Source organism: Crotalus tigris, unplaced genomic scaffold (genome assembly GCF_016545835.1).
Source record: "Crotalus tigris isolate CLP2741 ecotype Arizona unplaced genomic scaffold, ASM1654583v1 scf7180000018940.2059657, whole genome shotgun sequence".
NCBI lineage: Eukaryota > Metazoa > Chordata > Lepidosauria > Squamata > Viperidae > Crotalus > Crotalus tigris.
The window spans coordinates 1916225-1936978 of record NW_024097284.1 but is presented as its reverse complement, the minus strand read 5'-3'; the positions used below and the strand labels follow the sequence as shown (position 1 = coordinate 1936978).

At 34.7% G+C, this 20754-nt stretch overlaps 1 protein-coding gene across 2 annotated transcripts in view; it reads right to left on the bottom strand.

Moving 5' to 3' along the window:
- Positions 1 to 1218: 1218 nt before the first annotated feature.
- The window catches only part of YME1L1 (YME1 like 1 ATPase), a 28848-nt gene continuing 9312 nt past the window's right edge, over positions 1219 to 20754 (bottom strand). The window contains exons 5-20 of one of the 2 annotated variants that reach the window (XM_039357715.1): positions 19307 to 19416; positions 17828 to 17978; positions 16500 to 16604; positions 15500 to 15582; positions 14457 to 14547; positions 13648 to 13800; positions 13198 to 13330; positions 12389 to 12451; positions 11859 to 11971; positions 11216 to 11371; positions 9631 to 9782; positions 7536 to 7662; positions 6436 to 6509; positions 4508 to 4594; positions 3538 to 3672; positions 1219 to 1802 (exon numbers count right to left, since the gene is read on the bottom strand). In XM_039357715.1, the coding sequence (XP_039213649.1) occupies positions 1800 to 1802; positions 3538 to 3672; positions 4508 to 4594; positions 6436 to 6509; positions 7536 to 7662; positions 9631 to 9782; positions 11216 to 11371; positions 11859 to 11971; positions 12389 to 12451; positions 13198 to 13330; positions 13648 to 13800; positions 14457 to 14547; positions 15500 to 15582; positions 16500 to 16604; positions 17828 to 17978; positions 19307 to 19416 (1736 nt within the window). In that variant the 3' untranslated portion in view covers positions 1219 to 1799. Of the gene's footprint in view, positions 3673 to 4507; positions 4595 to 6435; positions 6510 to 7535; positions 7663 to 9630; positions 9783 to 11215; positions 11372 to 11858; positions 11972 to 12388; positions 12452 to 13197; positions 13331 to 13647; positions 13801 to 14456; positions 14548 to 15499; positions 15583 to 16499; positions 16605 to 17827; positions 17979 to 19306; positions 19417 to 20754 lie in introns of both variants that reach the window. The other variant, XM_039357714.1, reaches the window with a different exon arrangement.

Sequence of the window (20754 nt, the reverse complement as noted above, 5' to 3'; positions counted from 1 at the left end):
TCATGGAATGTAAGCTGGTCCAGGTTTTATTAAGCATATGAAATTAGACCTTTAAGTTCTTTAGCTGATGTTGGCCTTCATACACATCAAGTTCTTCCCAAGAACCTAGGATGTCATAATATATTGGTTTAATATATGTACAGGATCCAAGACATATGGCTTTCTGTATGACAGATGGGAGCCGAGGTGGCGCAGCAGTTAGAGTGCAGTACTGCAGGTCACTTTAGCTGACTGTGTTCAGCAGGTCAGCGGTTCAAATCTCACCGGCTCAAAGTTGACTCAGCCTTCCATTCTTCCGAGGTAGGTAAAATGAGGACCCAGATTGTTGGGGGCAATGTAAATATATATATATACATTGCTTACTGGTGTACACCGCTTAGAGAGTGCTTGCACTTAAAGCGGTATATAAGTCTCATAAATAAATAAATAAATAAATCTTGTCAAAGCACAGATTTTCTAACTACTGTCCAAGATTTTTTGGTATGGCATCAAGTGTGCTGATGACTAAGGTAGTCCTTGACTCACAACAATTTATTTAGTGTCCATTCAAACTTATAATATTACTAAAAGGTAACTTATGATCATTTTTTACACTCACAATTATTATGGCATCCCTATGGACACACGATAAAAAAATCAGACGTTTGGCAACTGACTCATATTTATGACAATGACGGTGTCAATGGAGAAGCCAGATTCACTTAACAACTGTTATTAACTTAACAACTGTATTGATTCACTTAACAAATATGGCAAGGTTATAAATGAGACAAAACTCAGCAAATGTCTCATTTAGCAACAGACATTTTGGCCCAATTGTGATCGTAAATCAAGGACTAGCTGTACTAGATTAGATGGCTGGTTTATGCCATAATCTTTCAATTTTTAGATTTTGTTACTTTATGATCTTCTCCAATTCTGTGTCTTCTATTCTGCTATCCCAATATTGCCAGATGAATTATCCACATTTTCTTCTTTTAAGCCATGGTCATGAGCCAAGATTTTATCAGCTTGTATTCAGAAATCTTGGCACTGAGACAATCTCCATTGGTCGCTCTCAGTATTTTTTCTTACAAACTGCTGCTTGATGGTGAAACATGTGCATATTTTATAGTATGCTGCCTAAGGTCAGTCTTTCATGATAGGGGTGGCCATATAAAATTAATGAATAAATAAAATAAAAAATAGTGTGTAGAGAATAGCATATGCAACAAAATCTGAAGCAAAATATTCCATCCAATTTTAATTCTTTGCTTTCGCAGGAACATACATATGAAACTTGCTAGCAAGTTATTCTTACCATCTCAAAACTTAACAAGGTTTCGTGAAAGAGAAAATGCATTAGAAGTTACAGGATTCCATAGAATCTAAATACTGACAATGTGAAATGTATTTAACAATTCAGTCTTAAATTGTAAAGTCTCCATATTTATGTTTTGAACTAGGTAAAGTAGCAGCAACAAAGTAGCAGAAATTCTCACAAAAAAAAGTTTATGGAAATTCAAGCTATTAAAAAATTACACATTTTGCTTAACTCTCAAATTTATTTACAGATTTAAAATATGTTTTATACACCTCAATTTACATATGAGGGCAACCAGAATAAAAGCAGTTTTACAATAGGAGGAAAATTTTAAAAAGCACTTTGCATAATTAAAATATATGATTTCCCAAATGTACTAAACATGCTGCATTTGCACATCTTTTACAGTTTATTGCTAAAAAAGTATATATTTGTAATGGAACAGCATAGCAGTTTGGAATTCCAATAATGAAATGAACTTGAGGTTCTTCCAAGTTTACTATATGGAAAAAGCAGAAAAGAGTTCCATTGAAATATTGGGATTGCTGAAAGAAAACGAATTATCTACAAATTCAAATGAAATTGGACTATCAACAAGGCACCAAAATGCCTTATAAACTGAAATTTGAAATCCATTTCTTTGTTAAACTTGTTTTATTTTCTCATTGATAGAACTTTATTTCCTTTTTTAAAATTATAGTGTAGGACTTAAAATTATGGAAATCCATCTATTAAATAGTTAACAGTGTAATTGTTATTAGCTATTCTCAATTGCTAGTCAATGCAAGCCTAATCTCAATTTTTAGAACGTCTTAATCATCATTTAATATCTGAATGTCATATGCTTATAAAATAGATTAAAAATTTTGAAATCAAAAATTGTACTTTATTTTAAAAAGGGCCAGCCAAGTACACAATGAGACTCAAATTGCCATTAACTATCCTCCATTTAAAAAGTTTAACAGAAGTGCTAAAATCACACCTCCATAAAATTGAAAACATTTCCCCAATACTACCTCAGAGGAGACAATGCAATTTTTCCAGTTGTAACAAATATTACTGTCAAGTGAACTCACTCGCTCACTCACTCTTAAGTTCTGTCTCCAAAATAGATGAACACTATTATTTTTGTGTCCATTAAAGTTCAAACTCTTTGTCTCACTTATGAAGGTCAACTAGAAGATAGAGCACTATTACTATAGTGCCTGCCCTTAAGTTCATGTTGTATGATAAATTATGAATGAAGGCTTTATAAAACTTTGGTTTAAAAACAGAAGGGTTATTTTCCTATAACTGTATGGTATGCAATTTCAAATGCCCCAACTTGCAGAGTAAGATTAGTAGCTATCAGCTCCTTTTCTATCCATTCGAACAAGCTAGCAATGAAAGTATATCAATTCACTCTTTTGTTTCGGTATTCAGGATTTCTAAACCAGACAAACCACTAACATATTACTTTTATAACCTTGCTTCTAAGAAAAGACAAAATTAAATATAGGTAGTTCTTGCTTACTGACTGCCTTGTTTAACAACCTGAAGTTACAGTAGCTGGAAAAAAAATAGCTTTGCAAGCAATCCTCGCATTTACAACTGTTGCAGTATCCCATGATCATATGACCACCATTTGCAAGCTTCACAACAGGCTTCTAACTAGCAGAATTAATGGAGAACATGGAAGTGAAATTGCAATGCACAATCACACAATGTCTCGCTTAATAAAAGCAGTTAATGTTAGGCCAAAGAATCAGGATCATTTATAAAGTTGTAGCATAGAAGATTTAATCAAACCTATATACAAGAATCTGGTCAACTAATGATCAGCACTAAATTAATGCTAGATAAGGATCAACAGAATTCAAGAGGGGCTGGACTTGGATCTCTTGTGGTAATGCAAGGACTTTAAACTGATGACATGTTTAACTCCACCTCCCAGCTCTGCCTTTTTGTCTCCTACATTGGTTTGCAACCAAAAATGGAAGTGACATCATAAATCTGGCATAGTCATGTGATTTTTCACTAAGAAACTGTGTCACTTAGCAAAAGAGTTGATGGTCTCAACTGTAATCAGTAAGCGAGGACTACTTGTAAGGGGAACAAAAGCTCACAAGACAAGTTGTTTATCTTTAAGAAATATGATTATTAGCACACATACATCCAGCAGGAAAGAAAGTTACACCAATATAAAGTGGCTATTACTTTGACTGATAGACAGCTTGACAAAGAAGTTATCTCACTTCAAGTTTTTTGCCTTCTAAAACAATCTGAATTTCTTTGGCATCCAAGGTCTCGTAGGTTAATAACGCTTCTGCTAAATTCTTGTGTTCTTTTGCATGGGCCTTCAAAATACTCTTTGCCCGTTCATATGAGTCCTAGCACAAAAAGATAAGTTAAGAAAGATAGCAACAAACTGGAAATGAAGAAAAAGAGCTAAGATTAAACACTAACATGATTTATAATTAATCTAAAAACATTTGTAGCTTATTCAAATACACTTCATACAAATACATCAGGTCCTTTTGAAGTGTATTTCAACAAAACCAAGAAATACAAGGAATAGAATAAAAAGTATAAACATCCATAAAAATAATTTTAAAAACTAGCAGAGAAACAAGCAAGCTCAATTATTATGTTGTTTTTGAACTTACATAAACAGAATCTCAACTTTACTGATATTATTTATAAATTTATAGCACAGAAGCACTGCTTGAGTAGGGTCCGTAAGATTATCTGGGACATTACACATCCTCTTCACAACCTGTTTTCCTTGTTATCTTCTGGGAGGAAGCTTTGTGGTATCCGAAGCAGAACATCCAGATTCAGCCAGAGTTTCATTCCATACAGCATTAACCTTGCAAACTCTCAAGTTTCCTCCTTCCGTTATATATTCAAGATAGACAATATTTAACATTTATTTGCTACATATATGTAGGGATGTGGGTCTATACATATGTTGTTCATAGTATGTTTAGGTGTGTGTCATGTATGTGTTTCACTTGTGAGTGGGCAACTAAATTTCATTTTTGATGTGTGCCATTGTGCCCACGGTATAAAATTGACAATAAAGGTTATCTTATCTTATTTTATCTTATCTTATTTAGACCCTTAGCTCTAATTATTTTTATAGTAAGTCATCTTAATACATTCCAGAAAATTAAGACTCTACAAAGTATTCATTTTTTTGAATCAGAGAATTAAAATTTTTACCTTTAAAAGAGCTCTTATTTCTTGTTCAATTGCAGATTGGGTTTCCGGGCTGAAATTTGTTGTCTCTCTATAGGTCATAACACCAAGCTTATGGAAAAAGGAAGAGATTGGAGAGAAAAAGGAAATGCTTATTTATTTAGCATTTTGAAAAGAAGTCAAATGCAGCATAATTGTTAGATAATTTGATCACCGAGCATCTTGTAAGAAGTATAATTTTATCACCATGAGTTCTGAAGAATCTGATTGCTGGGTCTTGTTCAAATTTGAGAGCAATTCATCATTTCAAAACTGACATGAATCTAAACAAAAAAAAACCCACCAATACTACAGTTCTATATTTGTGTAAGAGCGTATCTGTGAGATGTTTCTCTTTTGCTGACAAGAATTGCACAGAGGATGTAGTTGACTGATTAACCACAGATCCCATCTGCCCCCATCCTGTTCCTCCCTATCTTTTAATTAGACTGTAGTGTTTGGATTTTGTAATTTATATTTTCAGTTTATATCTTTTTTATCTTTTATGATTGTAAGTAGCCCAGAGTTATCTTGAAGTAAGATAAGCAGTAATTGAATCAGGTAACATACCCCACTCTAACTTTCTATCTTCAGTTACAATTAGTAGAAAAGCTGCCTATGGCTTGGTATTACCAAGGCTGATAATCTAGGCTACACATTCTCTATCCTATTAAAGGCCATTAAGCTTTATGTGATACCCAGGTTGATAAATTTAGCAAACAGCTCTATAAGGCTAGCTCCTTAACAACTCTATCTTAGAAAAGAGCATCAGATGATTTAATATATTACTTTTATAAGTTGTTGAATCTATATTTTTTTCAGTCAAACAAAGCAATTGGGGGAGGAGGATCTTAGTAAGAGAAATGACCAAGAACCTGCTAGTCACTCTGACTGGGCTCGAGAGATCTTGTGTGGAGATGGGACAGAGTTTCAGAAGGACAACCATCACTATAGCCCTTCACCAATCTGGGCTTTATGGCAGAGTGGCTAAACAGAAGCCTCTCCTCAGTGCAAAACACATGAAAGCCTGCTTGAAGTTTGCAACAAAGCATCCAAAGGTCTCTCAAACTGTGAAGAACAAGATTCTCTGGTCTGATGAAACCAAGATTGAACTGTTTGGCCTCAATTCTAAACATTATGTCTGGAGGAAACCAGGCACCACTCATCACCTGCCCGATAACTCACAGTGAAGCATAGTGGTGGCATCATGCTGTGGGTGTGTTTTTCAGCAGCAGAAACTGGTCAGGGTTGAGGGAAAGTTGAATGGAGCAAAGTACAAGGATATCCTCAATGAAAACCTGTTCCACAGCATTCAGGACCTCAGACTTTCCAAATGACAACAATCCTAAGCACACAGCCAAGACGACAAAGGAGTGGCTTAGGGACAACCCTGTGAATGTCCTAGAGTGATCCAGCCAGAGCCCTGTCTTGAAACCTATTGAACATCTCTGGAGGGACTTGAAAATGGCTGTCCACCGATGGTCGCCATCCAACCTGACTGAGCTTGAGAGGATTTGCAAGGAAGAATGGCAGAAAATTCCCCAATCCAGATATGCAAAGCTTGTTGCATCATACCTAGAAAGACTCAAGGCTGTAATTGCTGCCAAAAGTGCTTCAACACCTTTGGCAAAGTACTGAGTGAAGGGTCCGAATACTTATGCCAACGTAAAAAAAATTCTTTTTAATAAATTTATAGACATTTCTAAAATTCTGTTTTCACTTTGTCATTATAGAGTACTGAGTGTAGGTTAATGAGAGAAAAAATTTCAACAGCTGTAGAATCAGGCTATAGCATAATAAAACTGACAAAAATGATGGGAGTCTGAATACTTTCTGAATGCACTCTATATCTGCACATCTACAACATAAAAATATTTCATTGCAAATTTATTATAAAGTAAATGAAATTGTACCCTGTCACTCATTCCAAATCTGGTCACCATGAGTTGTGCTATCCTGGTAGCATTCTCAAAGTCATTAGAAGAACCTAGGTAATTATAAAAAGTATAAAGTTAATGAATTACAAAAGTTATTGTTTCGACTAGGAATGCACAAAGTATTTGAGTAGTCTGTACTTGAACTAAAATCTCTGTTATAAGTGCCTGAGTCCATGAGTGGAATTAAATATGGGTCATACAACTAAATGCAGTTGTCCCAGGGAGAATTGTTCAGAAAGAATGCAGGAAAAGACAAGGATGCAGGAGTGGGGCCATGAAGAAGGGAGGTGAAATACTGGGAAGATTAGAGAATGAGTAAATATACTATTGTGCTGGGCTAGTGATATTGAAGGAGGCAAGAAGGAAGACAGCTGTTGGGATCGACCAAACTGAGACACTGGTAACAGCTGAGAGGAGGAAGGGAAGGCATTAGGAAAATCACTGGGACAGTGATATATGTCACACCAGAAGTTGCTGAGAGAAAAGCAGGAGTGATGCATACCAGCCTTGCCCTAGTCACTCTGTCTGTTGCCTCTAAAACTAAAGTGATCTGGGTTCTTGTTTGATAAAACTGTAACTGACCCGAAAAAACTCTGTACAGGTATCTTTGACTTACCACCACAGTTAAGATCCAATTTTCCATTGCTAAGTGAGACACTTATTAAGTGAGGTTTCCTCCATTTTATAACCTTTCTTGCCACAATTGTTAAGTGAATAAATAAATGTTAAGTTAGTAACATGGTGGGTAAGTGAATCTGGCTTCCCCATTGACTTTGCTTGTCAGAAGGTTGCAAAAGGTGATCACATGACCCGGGACACTGCAACAGTCATAAATATGAGACAGCTGCCAAGCAGACAAATTTTGATACATTACAATAGGGATGATGTAACGGTCTTAAGTGTGAAAAATGGTCATACGTCATTTTTTTCAGTGCTGTTGTAACTTTGAATGGTCACTAAACAAACGGTTGTTAAGTGGAAGACTAACTGTATAATCTCAGAGAAAGAATTGTATGATCCAAGTTTGAAACAAAATACATTTCTCCATTTTGTACACATCTTTAATTTTGACTAACCTGTTGTGATGTGATCACTGCCAAATATGAGTTCTTCTGCTACTCTTCCCCCCATACTGACATCCATCTGGGCAAGCAGCTGAGATCTAGTTTCATTCCATCTGTCACTTTCTGGCAACAAGGAAACCTTTAATACAAAATTACGCATTAAGTTGGGCAAAAGAAATAAATCAGGTTTAATTGCTGCTAGATGATTTGTTCTGCTTATTAAAGTGATAAAGCTTAAGGATTCTAAGTGCATTGACATTTTTTGAGTCCTCTGTGGGCTTTTTTTGTTTGTAAAATCTGCTGTTTTCTCACAGCATATTTTGCAAATAAGAAATCCATGAAGGGCTCCAAAAACATCACAAAGACATTTGCACTGTCATAGTAATAGTAAGTAATAGTAGTAAAGCTGGAAGGGACCTTGGAGGTCATCTAATCCAACCCCCTGCTCAGGCAGGAAACCCTACACCATTTCGGACAAATGACTGTCCAGTCTCTTCTTAAAAACTTCCAGTGTTGGAGCATTTACTGCTTCTGGAGGCAAGCTGTTCCACTGATTAATTGTTCTCACTGTCAGGAAGTTTCTCCTTAGTTCAAGGTTGCTTCTCTCCTTGATTAGTTTCCACCCGTTGCTTCTTGTCCTGCCTTCAGGTGCTTTGGAAAATAGCTTAATTCCCTCTTCTTTATGGCAGCCCCTGAGATATTGGAATACTGCTATCATGTCCCCCCTTGTCCTTCTCTTTGTTAAACTAGACATACCCAATTCGAGCAACCGTTCCTTATATGTTTTAGCCTCCAGTCCCCTAATCATCTTTGTTGCTCTTCTCTGTACTCTTTCTAGAGTCTCAACATCTTTTTTACATCGTGGTGACCAAAACTGGATGCAGTATTCCAAGTGTGGCCTTACCAAGGCATTGAAGAGTGGTATTAATACTTCACGTGATCTTGATTCTATCCCTCTGTTAATGCAGCCTAGCACTGTGTTGGCCTTTTTGGCAGCTGCAGCACACTGCTGGCTCATATTTAAGTGATTGTCTACTAGGACTCCGAGGTCCCTCTCACAGTTACTACTATTGAGCATGGTGCCACCTATGCTGTACTTGTGCATTTGGTTTTTCTTGCCTAAATGTAGAACATTGCTTTTTTCACCATTGAATTTCATTTTGTTAGTTAGTGCCCAGTGTTCAAGTCTGTCCAGATCCTTCTGTATCTTAAGCCTGTGTTCTGGAGTGTTGGCTATTCCAGCCAGCTTGGTGTCATCTGCAAATTTGATGAGTTCCCCATCTATCCCTTCTCCAAATCGTTGATGAAGATGTTGAAGAGTACTTGGTATATCAAATGGTTTGAGATGAAGCTTTGTCACACAAAATCAAATGAGATGAGCAACTGCTAATATTCTCTCTTATTGTCTTACATCACCATTCCCTAGGAATCAAATCCAGCACATTTGCTAGTGGGACTGGCAGATAGTGTGTTTACACAGATTCATACTACTGAAAAGGAATTAAAAAATACTGTAACTTTAAAGAAATATACAAAACATTTCAGTTTTCAAAATAATCAATGTAATTACAATAGATAAACCCAATAAGAAATAATTCTTTATAATACAACTCTTTACTGTTATTAATAACTTTCAGCAAGTTGACTTTGTTAATACTATCATCATTGCAACCTTGCTATCTAATAGTCCTGCAGTGTTATACAAAATTGTGCTACGGTAATTCATGTGCAACAATCTTGAAACAATCAGAACTAATGAAATGCTCTCCCTGAATCTTACCAATAAAAATCACTATGATCATAACACATTTAGCTTTAAATCATCATGCTTTAGATAATGTGATTTAGTGCCCAAGCAACCCAGTTCTTTTAAGGAATATCATACTAGAAAAAAATATCTTTCTGGTCTTTGGCATCATTGTAGAATGAAGAAATTGCTTAAGAACAGATAGTTGTAAAATTGTTAAATAAAAAGCTACACAACCAGATCAGATTCAAAGGAGGAAAAATGATACATACTTCATGAATCCTTTGAAATCTAAAGCCCTGCATAGCCCTATTAAAATCAATAAGGTAGGCAGTGTTTTTTATTATTCAAAAATCTTACATGTCCAAGTGTTGGTCCTCGTGGCATAATTGTGGCTTTATTGATTGGCATTGCATCTTTGGTATAATATGCAATAATGGCATGCCCAGATTCATGATATGCTGTGATTGTTTTATTTTTATCGCCAATTTCTACACTTCTACGCTCAGGACCTAAAATTAAAATAAACCAAGACAACTTTAACAAACTACCAATAACAAACTGAACAATATCTCCCTTTCAGGATTTTAGTGACTCACTTGTGTTGTCTTCATTCCTTTCCTCTTGCCACCCGCCCCGTCCCTTTGCCAGCCAGAATTCCACCAACAATGAATACCCTTAGCCTGCTTTTTTTCACTCCCTTCCATTGTTTCATTTTTCCTAAGGTAGTCTACATTTCTATAAATCCCAGATCTATACATCATGTATAAAAGCTTCCATTTTGTATATGATTGATACTGATGATCAGAACTCAAAGACTGTTCCCTCTGGATTTGCTGGACATTTATTACATTTGAGAGGCTTCATAATTGCATTTCAGCCTGGGTTCATTTATGGACTTTAGGTATAGTATGAAGCAAAGGTGGCAATGGATAGAGAAAAACATGACAGTCTTTTTATTGTAGACGGTATTCACAGAAGGTATTTACAACAAGGATAATAACAAACAGTGCAGGTGTATGCGAGTATCGTTACTTCCCATGTTTCCCTATTAGGGACTCAATTTCTCCTACTTCTTCTCCCTCTCCCTTTCTGCCTTCCTCTTCCCTTTCTAGATTTGATGAGAGAAAGAGAGAGAAAAGAAGGGTGAAGTGCACTCAGCGCTGCTTGACTTTTGTCCCTCTCAGCCAAAACATTGCCCATTTCTAGGAGAACCTTTTTCAGGTTTCTGCTAAACCACAGCTGATTCTAAATCAACCCTGGCTAGCAGCTCACCAAGCCTCATGACAGCCCAACTGCCTTTCAAGGCCAATACAAACTCCACATCTTCTTCACATCAGCAAAATAGCACTCATGGCAGGCCACAAAATCTATATGTCCCACAGACACAGCATAGAAATGTCTGAAACACAGGGCCTAAACCAAGCCCCTTATATTCCCAGCACCTCACTCCCTAAATAGTGTTATTTGTAACGTCTATTTAATTAAACTTATTTCTGAAGGTTGTTATATAATTATATTGTAACAGCTGTGTGATTTCCCTGAAAATAACCCAAATAAAGCTTTCTTTTAACTTAATGGAATTCAACATACATGAGAATCTCATGTCTCTGTAAAAATATATCTCGTACAGGGATGCTGTAAATTTTGATATAACATGATCACATGCAATGAACCAAATCTGGATGGCAATTCACATCATTTCCATAAGATCTTAGATGTGATAATGTTGTCACACATGACCTAAATTAACATAATTATTTAACAGACATGTAGGCACATCTTTTATCTTGATTATTAAAATGAGGATTTATTATACTGTTTTATATTTTATATTAAAATAAAAGTTACTGTTATAATTCTATCTATCTATCTATCTATCTATCTATCTATCTATCTATCTATCTATCTATCTAAATAAGTGATTTTAAAACATAATACCTACCCATGACAATTTTGTCCTTTGAAAATTCTAGCTCCTTCATAGTAACCATATCCTTTTCATCAATTGCTGCTTTTAATGCAGCTTGATTCACAAGGTTTTCCAATTCAGCTCCAGAAAATCCTACTGTGCCTCTTGCAATGATTTCTGGATTAATGGCTGTGCAAACAGACACATTGCATTTGTCAATCCAAATTGATGTTAATATTCAGCCAAGTCAGCAGACACAATAAACTTAAAGATGCAGAGTTTTGCATTAAATAGACTTTTTATGATAATCCAGCTTTAAGAATTTACCATTTTTATAATCATAATGTTTGAATAAGAACTGTGACATGAGAAACAAATAGAATTGTTGAAATGATTGAATCAATTTCCTTATCTTTTCCTAAAAATATAAGACAGTTCTTAGGTGCAGCAAGCAGTATATCAGTTTTTAATTCAGTTTTCACTTAATAAACATTAGTTGTAAGTATAGTTATAAATGCTTAAATAGCACACCTGTACCCTATAAATGAGCATGTTCTATTAAGCATATTATTCATCTTAATGGGAAGAACTTCAACCTCAATCAGAAATACATGCATTTCTAATGCAGCCAGCCTGATGGCAATTTTCTGTTTTTATTTTAAAATGCAGCACTTACACTTATCATATTTTATTTTATTAAGATACCATTTCAAAATTTCTGTTCGTCCCTTGACATCTGGCCTGGGGACTGTAACTTGCATGTCAAAGCGGCCAGGGCGTAACAAAGCACTAAACAGGGAAGGAAAAAGATACTATGAATGATAATCTTGGTTAATTTTTATATTATATTTATATTAAAATATTTTAAAAGGCAATTTAATAAGAAAAGTTGTTAATACATTTCTGATTTCTGCTGCTTTCCACAGAAAATCTCTCAATAACTGTGAGCACAAGAAACTCTTAGAAAACTATTTAAGAACAAACATTGCACAGCTACATTTCAAATGTACTAACTGCATTTAGAATGGTTGTTCCAGCAAAATATAGCTATTCTCTTAATTACTTAATTATGAAGACAAGGAATATTGGCAGGATTATTAATTATGCATCCTTATTACTGTCCTAAACTACCAAAGTCATATTCATATAAAATCAAATCATGCAGAATTGTATTTTATACTCATATGCATATTCACACAGACTTACTTATCTAGTGCTTCAGGGAAGTTTGTTGCACCAATGATAATGATTCCTTCATTAGATTTAAAGCTTCAAAAAGACAAAAAAATGTAATTAAAATACTTACAGTGATTTTTCCCTAGCTATTTTAGACCTAGCAAGTCATATTCAGCAGATTTCCAAAGAATGCTTCCTTTGTTTTATAGGAGTGGAGAATTTTTTTTCCAGTTGAAGCTAACACTTCCTTGAGCATGTGACTTTGCACATCAGACAATAAATGATTTTATTCATATTCAGTGCATGCAACAGCAGCAATACTAGTAGGAGTTTAACAAAAGCATAGTTTAACTTTTAAAATGAAAGAAAACTTGAAAATTAGTTTTTGAATAGAAATGTACATGCTTTGGAAATGGTTATAGAAATATAATTTTCAGAACTTGTAGGAATATAGGTATTGTTTAATAAGCAAATTTCTCAAGTATCAGAAAAATGCTTTTCTTATATAAGGTTCAAAATACTTAAGCTGATTCATTTTTGAAGAATGCACTACACTACTTTTCATCTACATCTGATTTTAATACTATTCCCTACTTGAGTATCTGCATTGTCTTTAACTCTGAATAGGATTTTGCATTCACCCCAAATCGCCAATATCTAGATATTTAAGCACAGAAGACAGTTTATGGATCCTATGGCAAAAATAAAAAAACTTTTCTTCCTATAAAAAATAAAAGATTTCTCAATATTGATGGGCCATGTTTCTAACTTGGTTCAATACCCATTGCTTTTATTAGAATGAAACTAAAAAATTAGTTAGAAGAAAAATTAACACTTACCCATCCATTTCAGCAAGGAGCTGGTTTATAGTCTGCTTTGAGTAGGGATGCATTGGAGATTCTACTCGTTTGCCACCAACTGAATCCAACTCATCAATGAATATAACACTAGGTGCATTTGCTTTTGCTTCCTCTAAGAAAGTAACACATCAAAATCTTTATAATCTTTATAAAGTGCAAAAGTCATGAGATTTTTCCATCATAATGTATTTTCTTTATTCACAAAAGCTAATCTCTGAATAAACTCCAGAAATGGAGTTATATTTTTTTCACTCACATTTTCATTTACAATGGAGTCTTTGCAAATAGTTTGAAAGATAATACATTTGAATATTTGTGATGTTCATTAATTTCTAATGTAGTTAACAAAAAAAATGTGCTATCCATTTACTAATAAGGCACTGATGCTATTTTCACTAAATGGGATTCAAGGGAAAACCCAAAACTTACTAAATAGATTTCTGATACGGCTGGCTCCCACTCCAACAAACATCTCATCAAATTCAGACCCAGAAGCATAATAGAAAGGAACATCGGCTTCTCCTGCCACAGCCCTGGCAAGCAGAGTTTTGCCAGTACCAGGTGGACCTACCAACAGAACACCTAGAAAGATAAAAGAATGAAAAGAATATCAATATTATTGTTAATATTGGTCCCAAGTTCTGTAATTTTTTAATAAGCAATTTTATTACTTAGAAACAAGTACAGGTAGAGCTTGCTTACTGACCCTTCATTCAGCAACTTGAAGTTACAACAGTTCTGGAAAAGTTACTTCATGGCCCATTTATGACCCTCAGCTATATGATTGATATTTCACTGAGTGCACGTTGTCCTATGCCTGACTGATCTTTTTTCCTTTCATTCCTCCTTGCAGAGATTGAAAAGAAAGAGGTTTCAAGAGAGTAAACTGTTTGTTCTCCTACACATCAAAAGTGTGATCATGCGGTAGCCTGATTGCAAAGAGCTTACAGTGCTCTCTTGAAATCTCTTTCTCTCCAGTCTCTGCTGGGGGAGGGGGAACAAAAGATTTCTGTAGGCAATCTCATCTTTGCCTAACTCTTCCCCCCCCCCCCGAAGATTTAAAACCAACTTAATAATTCAGAGTGAGAATAAATTATTTGAATGTAATCAAAGAGTATTTTAAATTGTATCTGGTTTATATTAAATTGTATCTGGTTTACAAAAATCATACAAGATTAGACTAGATTGTAATAGTAAGAAGAGGTTCATACTTACAATAAGAAAAGGTTCGCGCTTACCTTTAGGGAGTTTACCTCCTAGTATGGTAAATTTCTGGGGATTTTTCAGAAATTCTACAATTTCCTGCAACTCTTGCTTAGCTTCATCTACCTGAATACAATTAAGAAAATGTTATTTAAGACTACTATAATTTCAATATGCTTGAAATATGCTTCTGACATGTTAATTATATAATTGTCTTACATAAAGCTACTTTTAAAGATATTACTTTTAATGAAACTTAAATGGGATTTGACTTCATTATACCATTTCACACATTAAGTACAACCTTTCTTTATTATCCAAGGCAGTCTGTGTCTCTTGGCAAAATAAGAACAGAATAGATTATTTTAAGAAACACAAATTCCCATTGGATACTATCATCACAGTGTGCTGATCTGTGGTCCATGAGAGCAAATTTGGTAGAAATATTTACTAACATTAAAAATATTGCAAAAAACAATTACTCGTGCACTTAGTTAAAAAGGGAAATGGAATTAATTGCTATATAACTTTTTGGAACACAATGCTGAAACAAACACAAATCAAACCCTGTGAGTTTATATTATGTAATGCTTAAATAATTTAAAAAGTGAAAAATAGCAACTTGCTCTCTAGCTCTAGTTAAACAGTGGATTCCATGACAAAAGAAAGTAATTAGAATACATCTGGGCAACATTATGGTATGCCAATTTGAAGCAATTGTTAGACAAAGATATTCTGCCAGATGCTTAGCAGCACAGGAGAGAGAATATACAGAAAAGTATTATAGTAAAAAAATTCTGAGGTCACAACTCTGACAGCTCAACTATCAAAACATTCATTTTAAGTACAGCAAAATTGGGCCATTCTGCTATTTCAGATCTGTTACTTATACCTTTTTTAAATAAAAGTATCAGGTTTTATTCATCCACAATATAATTTATTCACTTCACTTTTCTTGTCCCAGTGACATTTTTATGCAAATTGACTCCTGTCCTTTTAGATTTATCAAGTATTTATGTTTTATTTGATTGCTTCAATTCTATCGCACAATTGGAAGACATCCAATGTTTGAACCTACCCCTTTCACGTGATCAAAGGTAATATTTTTCATCTGAATAGGATCCACTGCTGCATCAAGCCCAGAACTTGCTCGAAAACGTACTGCAAAAGAATTTATCTAATCAAATATTTTTTTCATTCACTTAATTTTTGTACAATATATTGGTTATTGCTGTTATTTGTTCTGGCACTGATGTTTTAAAGCTACTTAGATACCCAGAGATAGGTGGCCATTTAAATTACAATCTAAATAAATATGATGAAAAGAAATTTTCATCTGTAACAATGTCCTTTTATGATTTGGGCAGCTATATAAATTTATTTAATAAATAATAATAAAATACCATAATAATGCAGAACTACCTGATATTCATAATTATACTTTCCCTTCACTCTTACAAAGGACATCCAAAAGCAATTACCAATACGTTCAGCTTTAGTAATGCTTCAGTCTCAGTATTTACACAAACCATTAGCACCTGTTTACTCAATTAGACGTTTTCCCACTTGTATCAAATGTTGGACTCATATCATCCAGGCATTTCATTTCTACAATAAGAACATCTTCAAATTTTCTATAATTAAAATACTGATCACAGGCTTCCCAAAGATTCAAGAAGACACAAAATATGTCATTAAAATTATGATTCTGATATTGTTCAATATATAAGTACTGAAATGGTTGATACCGCAATAAATGGGTACTGAAAAACAAAAGAGGTATTATTATTAAGCCTGCTAGGATTATTTATCTGATCTGAAGAAAAAGCAAGTTGTGCTCTACGTAAGTTATTCAAAAATACGTCAAACAGATGAATATAAAACAAAGATACAGATATAAAAGTAACCTCTTTCTCTTAGTCTTCATTATATTTCGGGGAACTCTTTCCTCTACTTAAATATACTCTTTAACAATCAGACACAGAATAACTTGAGTTTTAAATTTAAGTCTAACATAGCATAATAAAATAGTAAATAATAATAAATTAAAAATTTAGTAGAATGAAAAGTTAACAAACCAGCATCAGAAAAAGAGCCTTTAGGTAAGAACTGGCTTTTTAACACAGTATAAATACCAAACAACACTGCTAGAAAGACAAATAATCGGGTTCGTCTTAAGGAATCTGAAAGGGAAAAAAGAATATTTGTGTAGTTAATTATGATGCACATATTAACTATATTAATCTGTGCAGTTGACAAAAACTGAAATAAGAACAACATAAAATATATAAACAACACCTAAATTAAAATAAAAAGTCTAGACTCCTTATAGATTTTCTGATAACCCAAAAACCAAACATACGTTATTAGATTTTTGGCATCTGAGTGAAAAGCCAGATCTTCAAGGCTTCCAGAACATTCCCAGAATCAGGACCAGAGTCTTCCAAGCAGCTGGCATTGTGACAGAGAAGGCACGCCTCCTAGGTCCTGACATAGTTTCATAGCTTCCAATGCTTTTCAAAGGAAGCCTCCCTCCCATACATTACATTGTAATAATTCAACTGGATAATATGCCATCAGTGACTATAGGAAGTGTCTCTCAGTCTAGGAATAGGATAACTGGTACACAAGATGGTATAGTGCAAAGTGCCAGCTGCCATCTGCTCTTCAAGTAGGAACCATGAGTCTAGAACAGTGGTTCTCAACCTTTCTAATGCCATGACCCCATAATACAGTTCCCCATGTTGTGGTGACCCCCAATCACTTATACATTACCGGGTGCCAGGGGCGTGGCCAAAGAAAAGGGGGGAAAAAGGCGGACAGCCATGTTTGGTGACCCCCGTGAAATGGTCATTCGACCCCAAATGGGGTCCCGACCCACAGGTTGAGAACCACTGGTCTAGAATAACCCTCAAATTGCACAACTCAGTCTGGGGAAGGGTATCCTCTCTAGGTTAACAATGCTTTTTTCCCCAACCAGACTCTCAACGCTTCCAGGCATCGGGAAAGAAACAATAACTTAGATGACCTGAAACAAAGATGTATAGCTGAGTATCATCAATACACTATTGTTACTTAATCTTGTATCAAGAGATGCCTCACCAGCAACTTCATATAGATGTCTATTTTGAATAGGGAGTGAAACTCTGCAAAATGCACAAAGCAGAGGTTTTCTCCCCATCTAGTAACACCAGCTGGAACTGGCCTCAAAGAAAGAAGAAAACTATTACAAACAAACCAACTGATCATCTTACATTTGAGGGGAAATGTACTTACGTATTACTAGACAAAACAGGCATAAAGGAATTCATTTTACTGCATATTTAAAATGTTTTCCCAATATTAAAAGGAAAGGAAATTTACAAATGATTACAAAAATCTGCTTTAAAAAAACAGATTAACTGACCAATTGTACGCTGTGCAAGGGCCTGTGATTTCAAAAAACCCTCTGCAAACCCAGTTTTAAAAGCATCTTGATGAGCTTCAGGTATGTTTTTTCTTTTCATCAGTTTGTCTAAGCTTTCAATCTCAGATACTTTCTCTCTCAGTAAAAGACCCTAAGAACAAAACAGGAAAAACATTATTTTTTTAAATTACCAAATCTCATGTTAAAACAAATTTCTCCATAAGTATTTATATTTCTGTCATATGCAATTTCATGGCATTAGTCAAACATTTGTTTTTTTAAAAATTTACACAGCGTCTAGGACAACTCACCCTGACCAGTTCAACACAGAACAACTGGGGATAATTCAAGAGAGGGATAAGTGAATTGCAATGGGCAATATCTTGCTTTAGGTTTGAATCTTCTCAAGTTAGAAGTTCTTGAGGCTGGGGTAAGCTGCAATTCTCTTGAGTTATATCGTGTTGAATTGTCCCATAGTTGTTAGACACGGTGAGTCTACCGTGGCGAGATGGCCATGGCAAGTCACCTGTGGTGAGACAGTCAGGAAGAGTTGTCACATTCCACTTATGTAGGTTAATTTTAGAAAAGAAAAAAAAAGGATTATACACTGGATATTAACAAAGTGATGTTTTTTTCTAAAAGTGCAGTTCTAAACCCAAGAATTATTGAACTTTTAAGTTAACGTGTCTTCCCCAAATAAACAATTTTTAACTCTTTACATGAAGAGGTCTTAAAACTACCAATCAAGGAAACTTGCTTAGCGTATAAAATTAATAAACTAATAATAAACATATAACTAATCAAAGAATGGACTGGTAATGCAGCTTTCATGAACACTCTATCACCTATTTTACCCCTCACCATATCTTTGGGAATCCTTCAAAATTTTAAATGATTTTAAACAAACCAATCTTCAAAAATCTCAATAAACTTTCCCAAGAGTTGAAGAGAACTACCAATATTTTATAAGATTTTAAAGTTGTGGCAATCTTGTAATAATTTGGTCTTAAAAATACTTTTAAAATTATATATTAAGATGCAAAGATTACTAAGTTTTGAATTAAAGTCCTATATTAATTATGAAGTCTTATTATTTAGTTTTGCTTTCCATAACCTGATACCCTTGACTAAGCTATTATGGTAGTAGAAGCCTAATATAGCTAACAAACATCAATTAGGTGAAGTCTAATCCAAGTATTTCACAGGAATTATTGTGCTTATTCACTTATTTATACATGTTCTTTAATCCTTCACTGCCTGTACAATCATTTAAAAATATAATTAATCTAACACTATTTGCACATCTAACTTGATGCATAAAGTCCTCAACACTTGGTAATATTTCTATATCTGCTTGACATTTGACTACATTTGCTAACTTCAAATTTACTATGTGTGTGGAGGACATTACATGGTAATAGTCACTGGAAAAGGTGTAGGATTCAGTTATCAACACAATGTGCACATTTTCATAATTACCTTTACAAATGAGGGAGCTACATCTTCTGCTTCTGCTGAATGTTCTGATGTGGACTGTAGCCGTCTTGCTCTTGATTTCAGAGTCTTAAATCCTCGAGACTGAATGAGAACTTAATACACAAAGAGAGCTATTATTCTTTACAAACATGTGAGAGAAAAAAATGAGATGTATTCAATATCTTATCTGGTATATTGCTTAGATACTGATCCTGAATTGATATTGAACTATAAAAAGCTATATAATTATTTCTCAATGTGTAATTCTGTGTGCAAAGTTTCAAATTTTCAATACCAGAATAGCTACCCAAGCACCACTGTAGCAGTGTGAACTGCCATATTTGAGAACTTGATTTTTTTTGTAGAAATATACATATCTAGGTTAAAGGAATTGTTTTCTGAGGGATCTCTTGGGTGAATGCAAGGATATGAGCAAGGAGGCAAGGAAAATAAAATAAATGGAAACAACCTGCCAAACATCATGTAAGCATGTTAGAGATAAGATTCATAATAAGAAGAAAGTTTTAACTTTGCGTTGTGTGTGTGTTTGTGTGTGTGTGTGTGTTTCAAGTCCTGCAGGAGATGCCTGTGAAATAAGTAACCAACTGAGATCAGAACTGAGAAAGAGAGAGCCTAGATCAGGGATTAGCAACCTTGAGTCTTTATGACGTGTGGACTTCAACTCCCATGCTGGCTCAGGAATGCTGGGAGTTGAAGTCCACAAGTCATAAAAGAGCCAAGGCTGCCTACCCCTGGCCTAGATGATACACAGCTGAGGAGTGGGAAGGCACCAGGAAACATCTACAGCAGACAGGGAGGAAGTTAAGAACTGGCAGAGAGGAAAAGAACTAAAACAATGATGTATGAGATAGCCCTTTACAAATTAAGAACTGTTTTTTTTTACGTCATGTTTGCCTCAGTTAAAAAGACATCATTTCTTTAATACTGCTTTTGCATTCACTTCTACAGGAAGTCCTTGACTTACAACCGTTCGTTTAATGACCGCTCAAAGTTGCAATGGCACTGAAAAAAGTGAATTAGACCAGTTTTCACTTATGACTATTGCAACATCTTGCCAGTCATGTGATCAAACTTTGGTTGCTTGGCAACCCGCATGCATTTACAGTGGTTGCAGTGTCCCGGGATTGTCATTTGCAATCTTCCTGGGGAGCTACTGACAAGCAAAGTCAATGAGGGAAGCCAGTTAACAACTGCAATGATTTACTTAACAAAAAAGGTCAAAAAATGGGTCAAAAAATGACTCACTTTAACAATCGTCTTGCTTAGCAGCAGAAATTTTGGGCTCAATTGCGGTTGTAAATCAAGAATTACCTATACATATATTCAAACATTATCAATATGAAATTGTGAATAGCTGTAGAGAGAAATAAATAATACTTTAGTTAATCTTTTCGATCTGCTGTGTCTTCATCAATTCCTACCCTTACAAC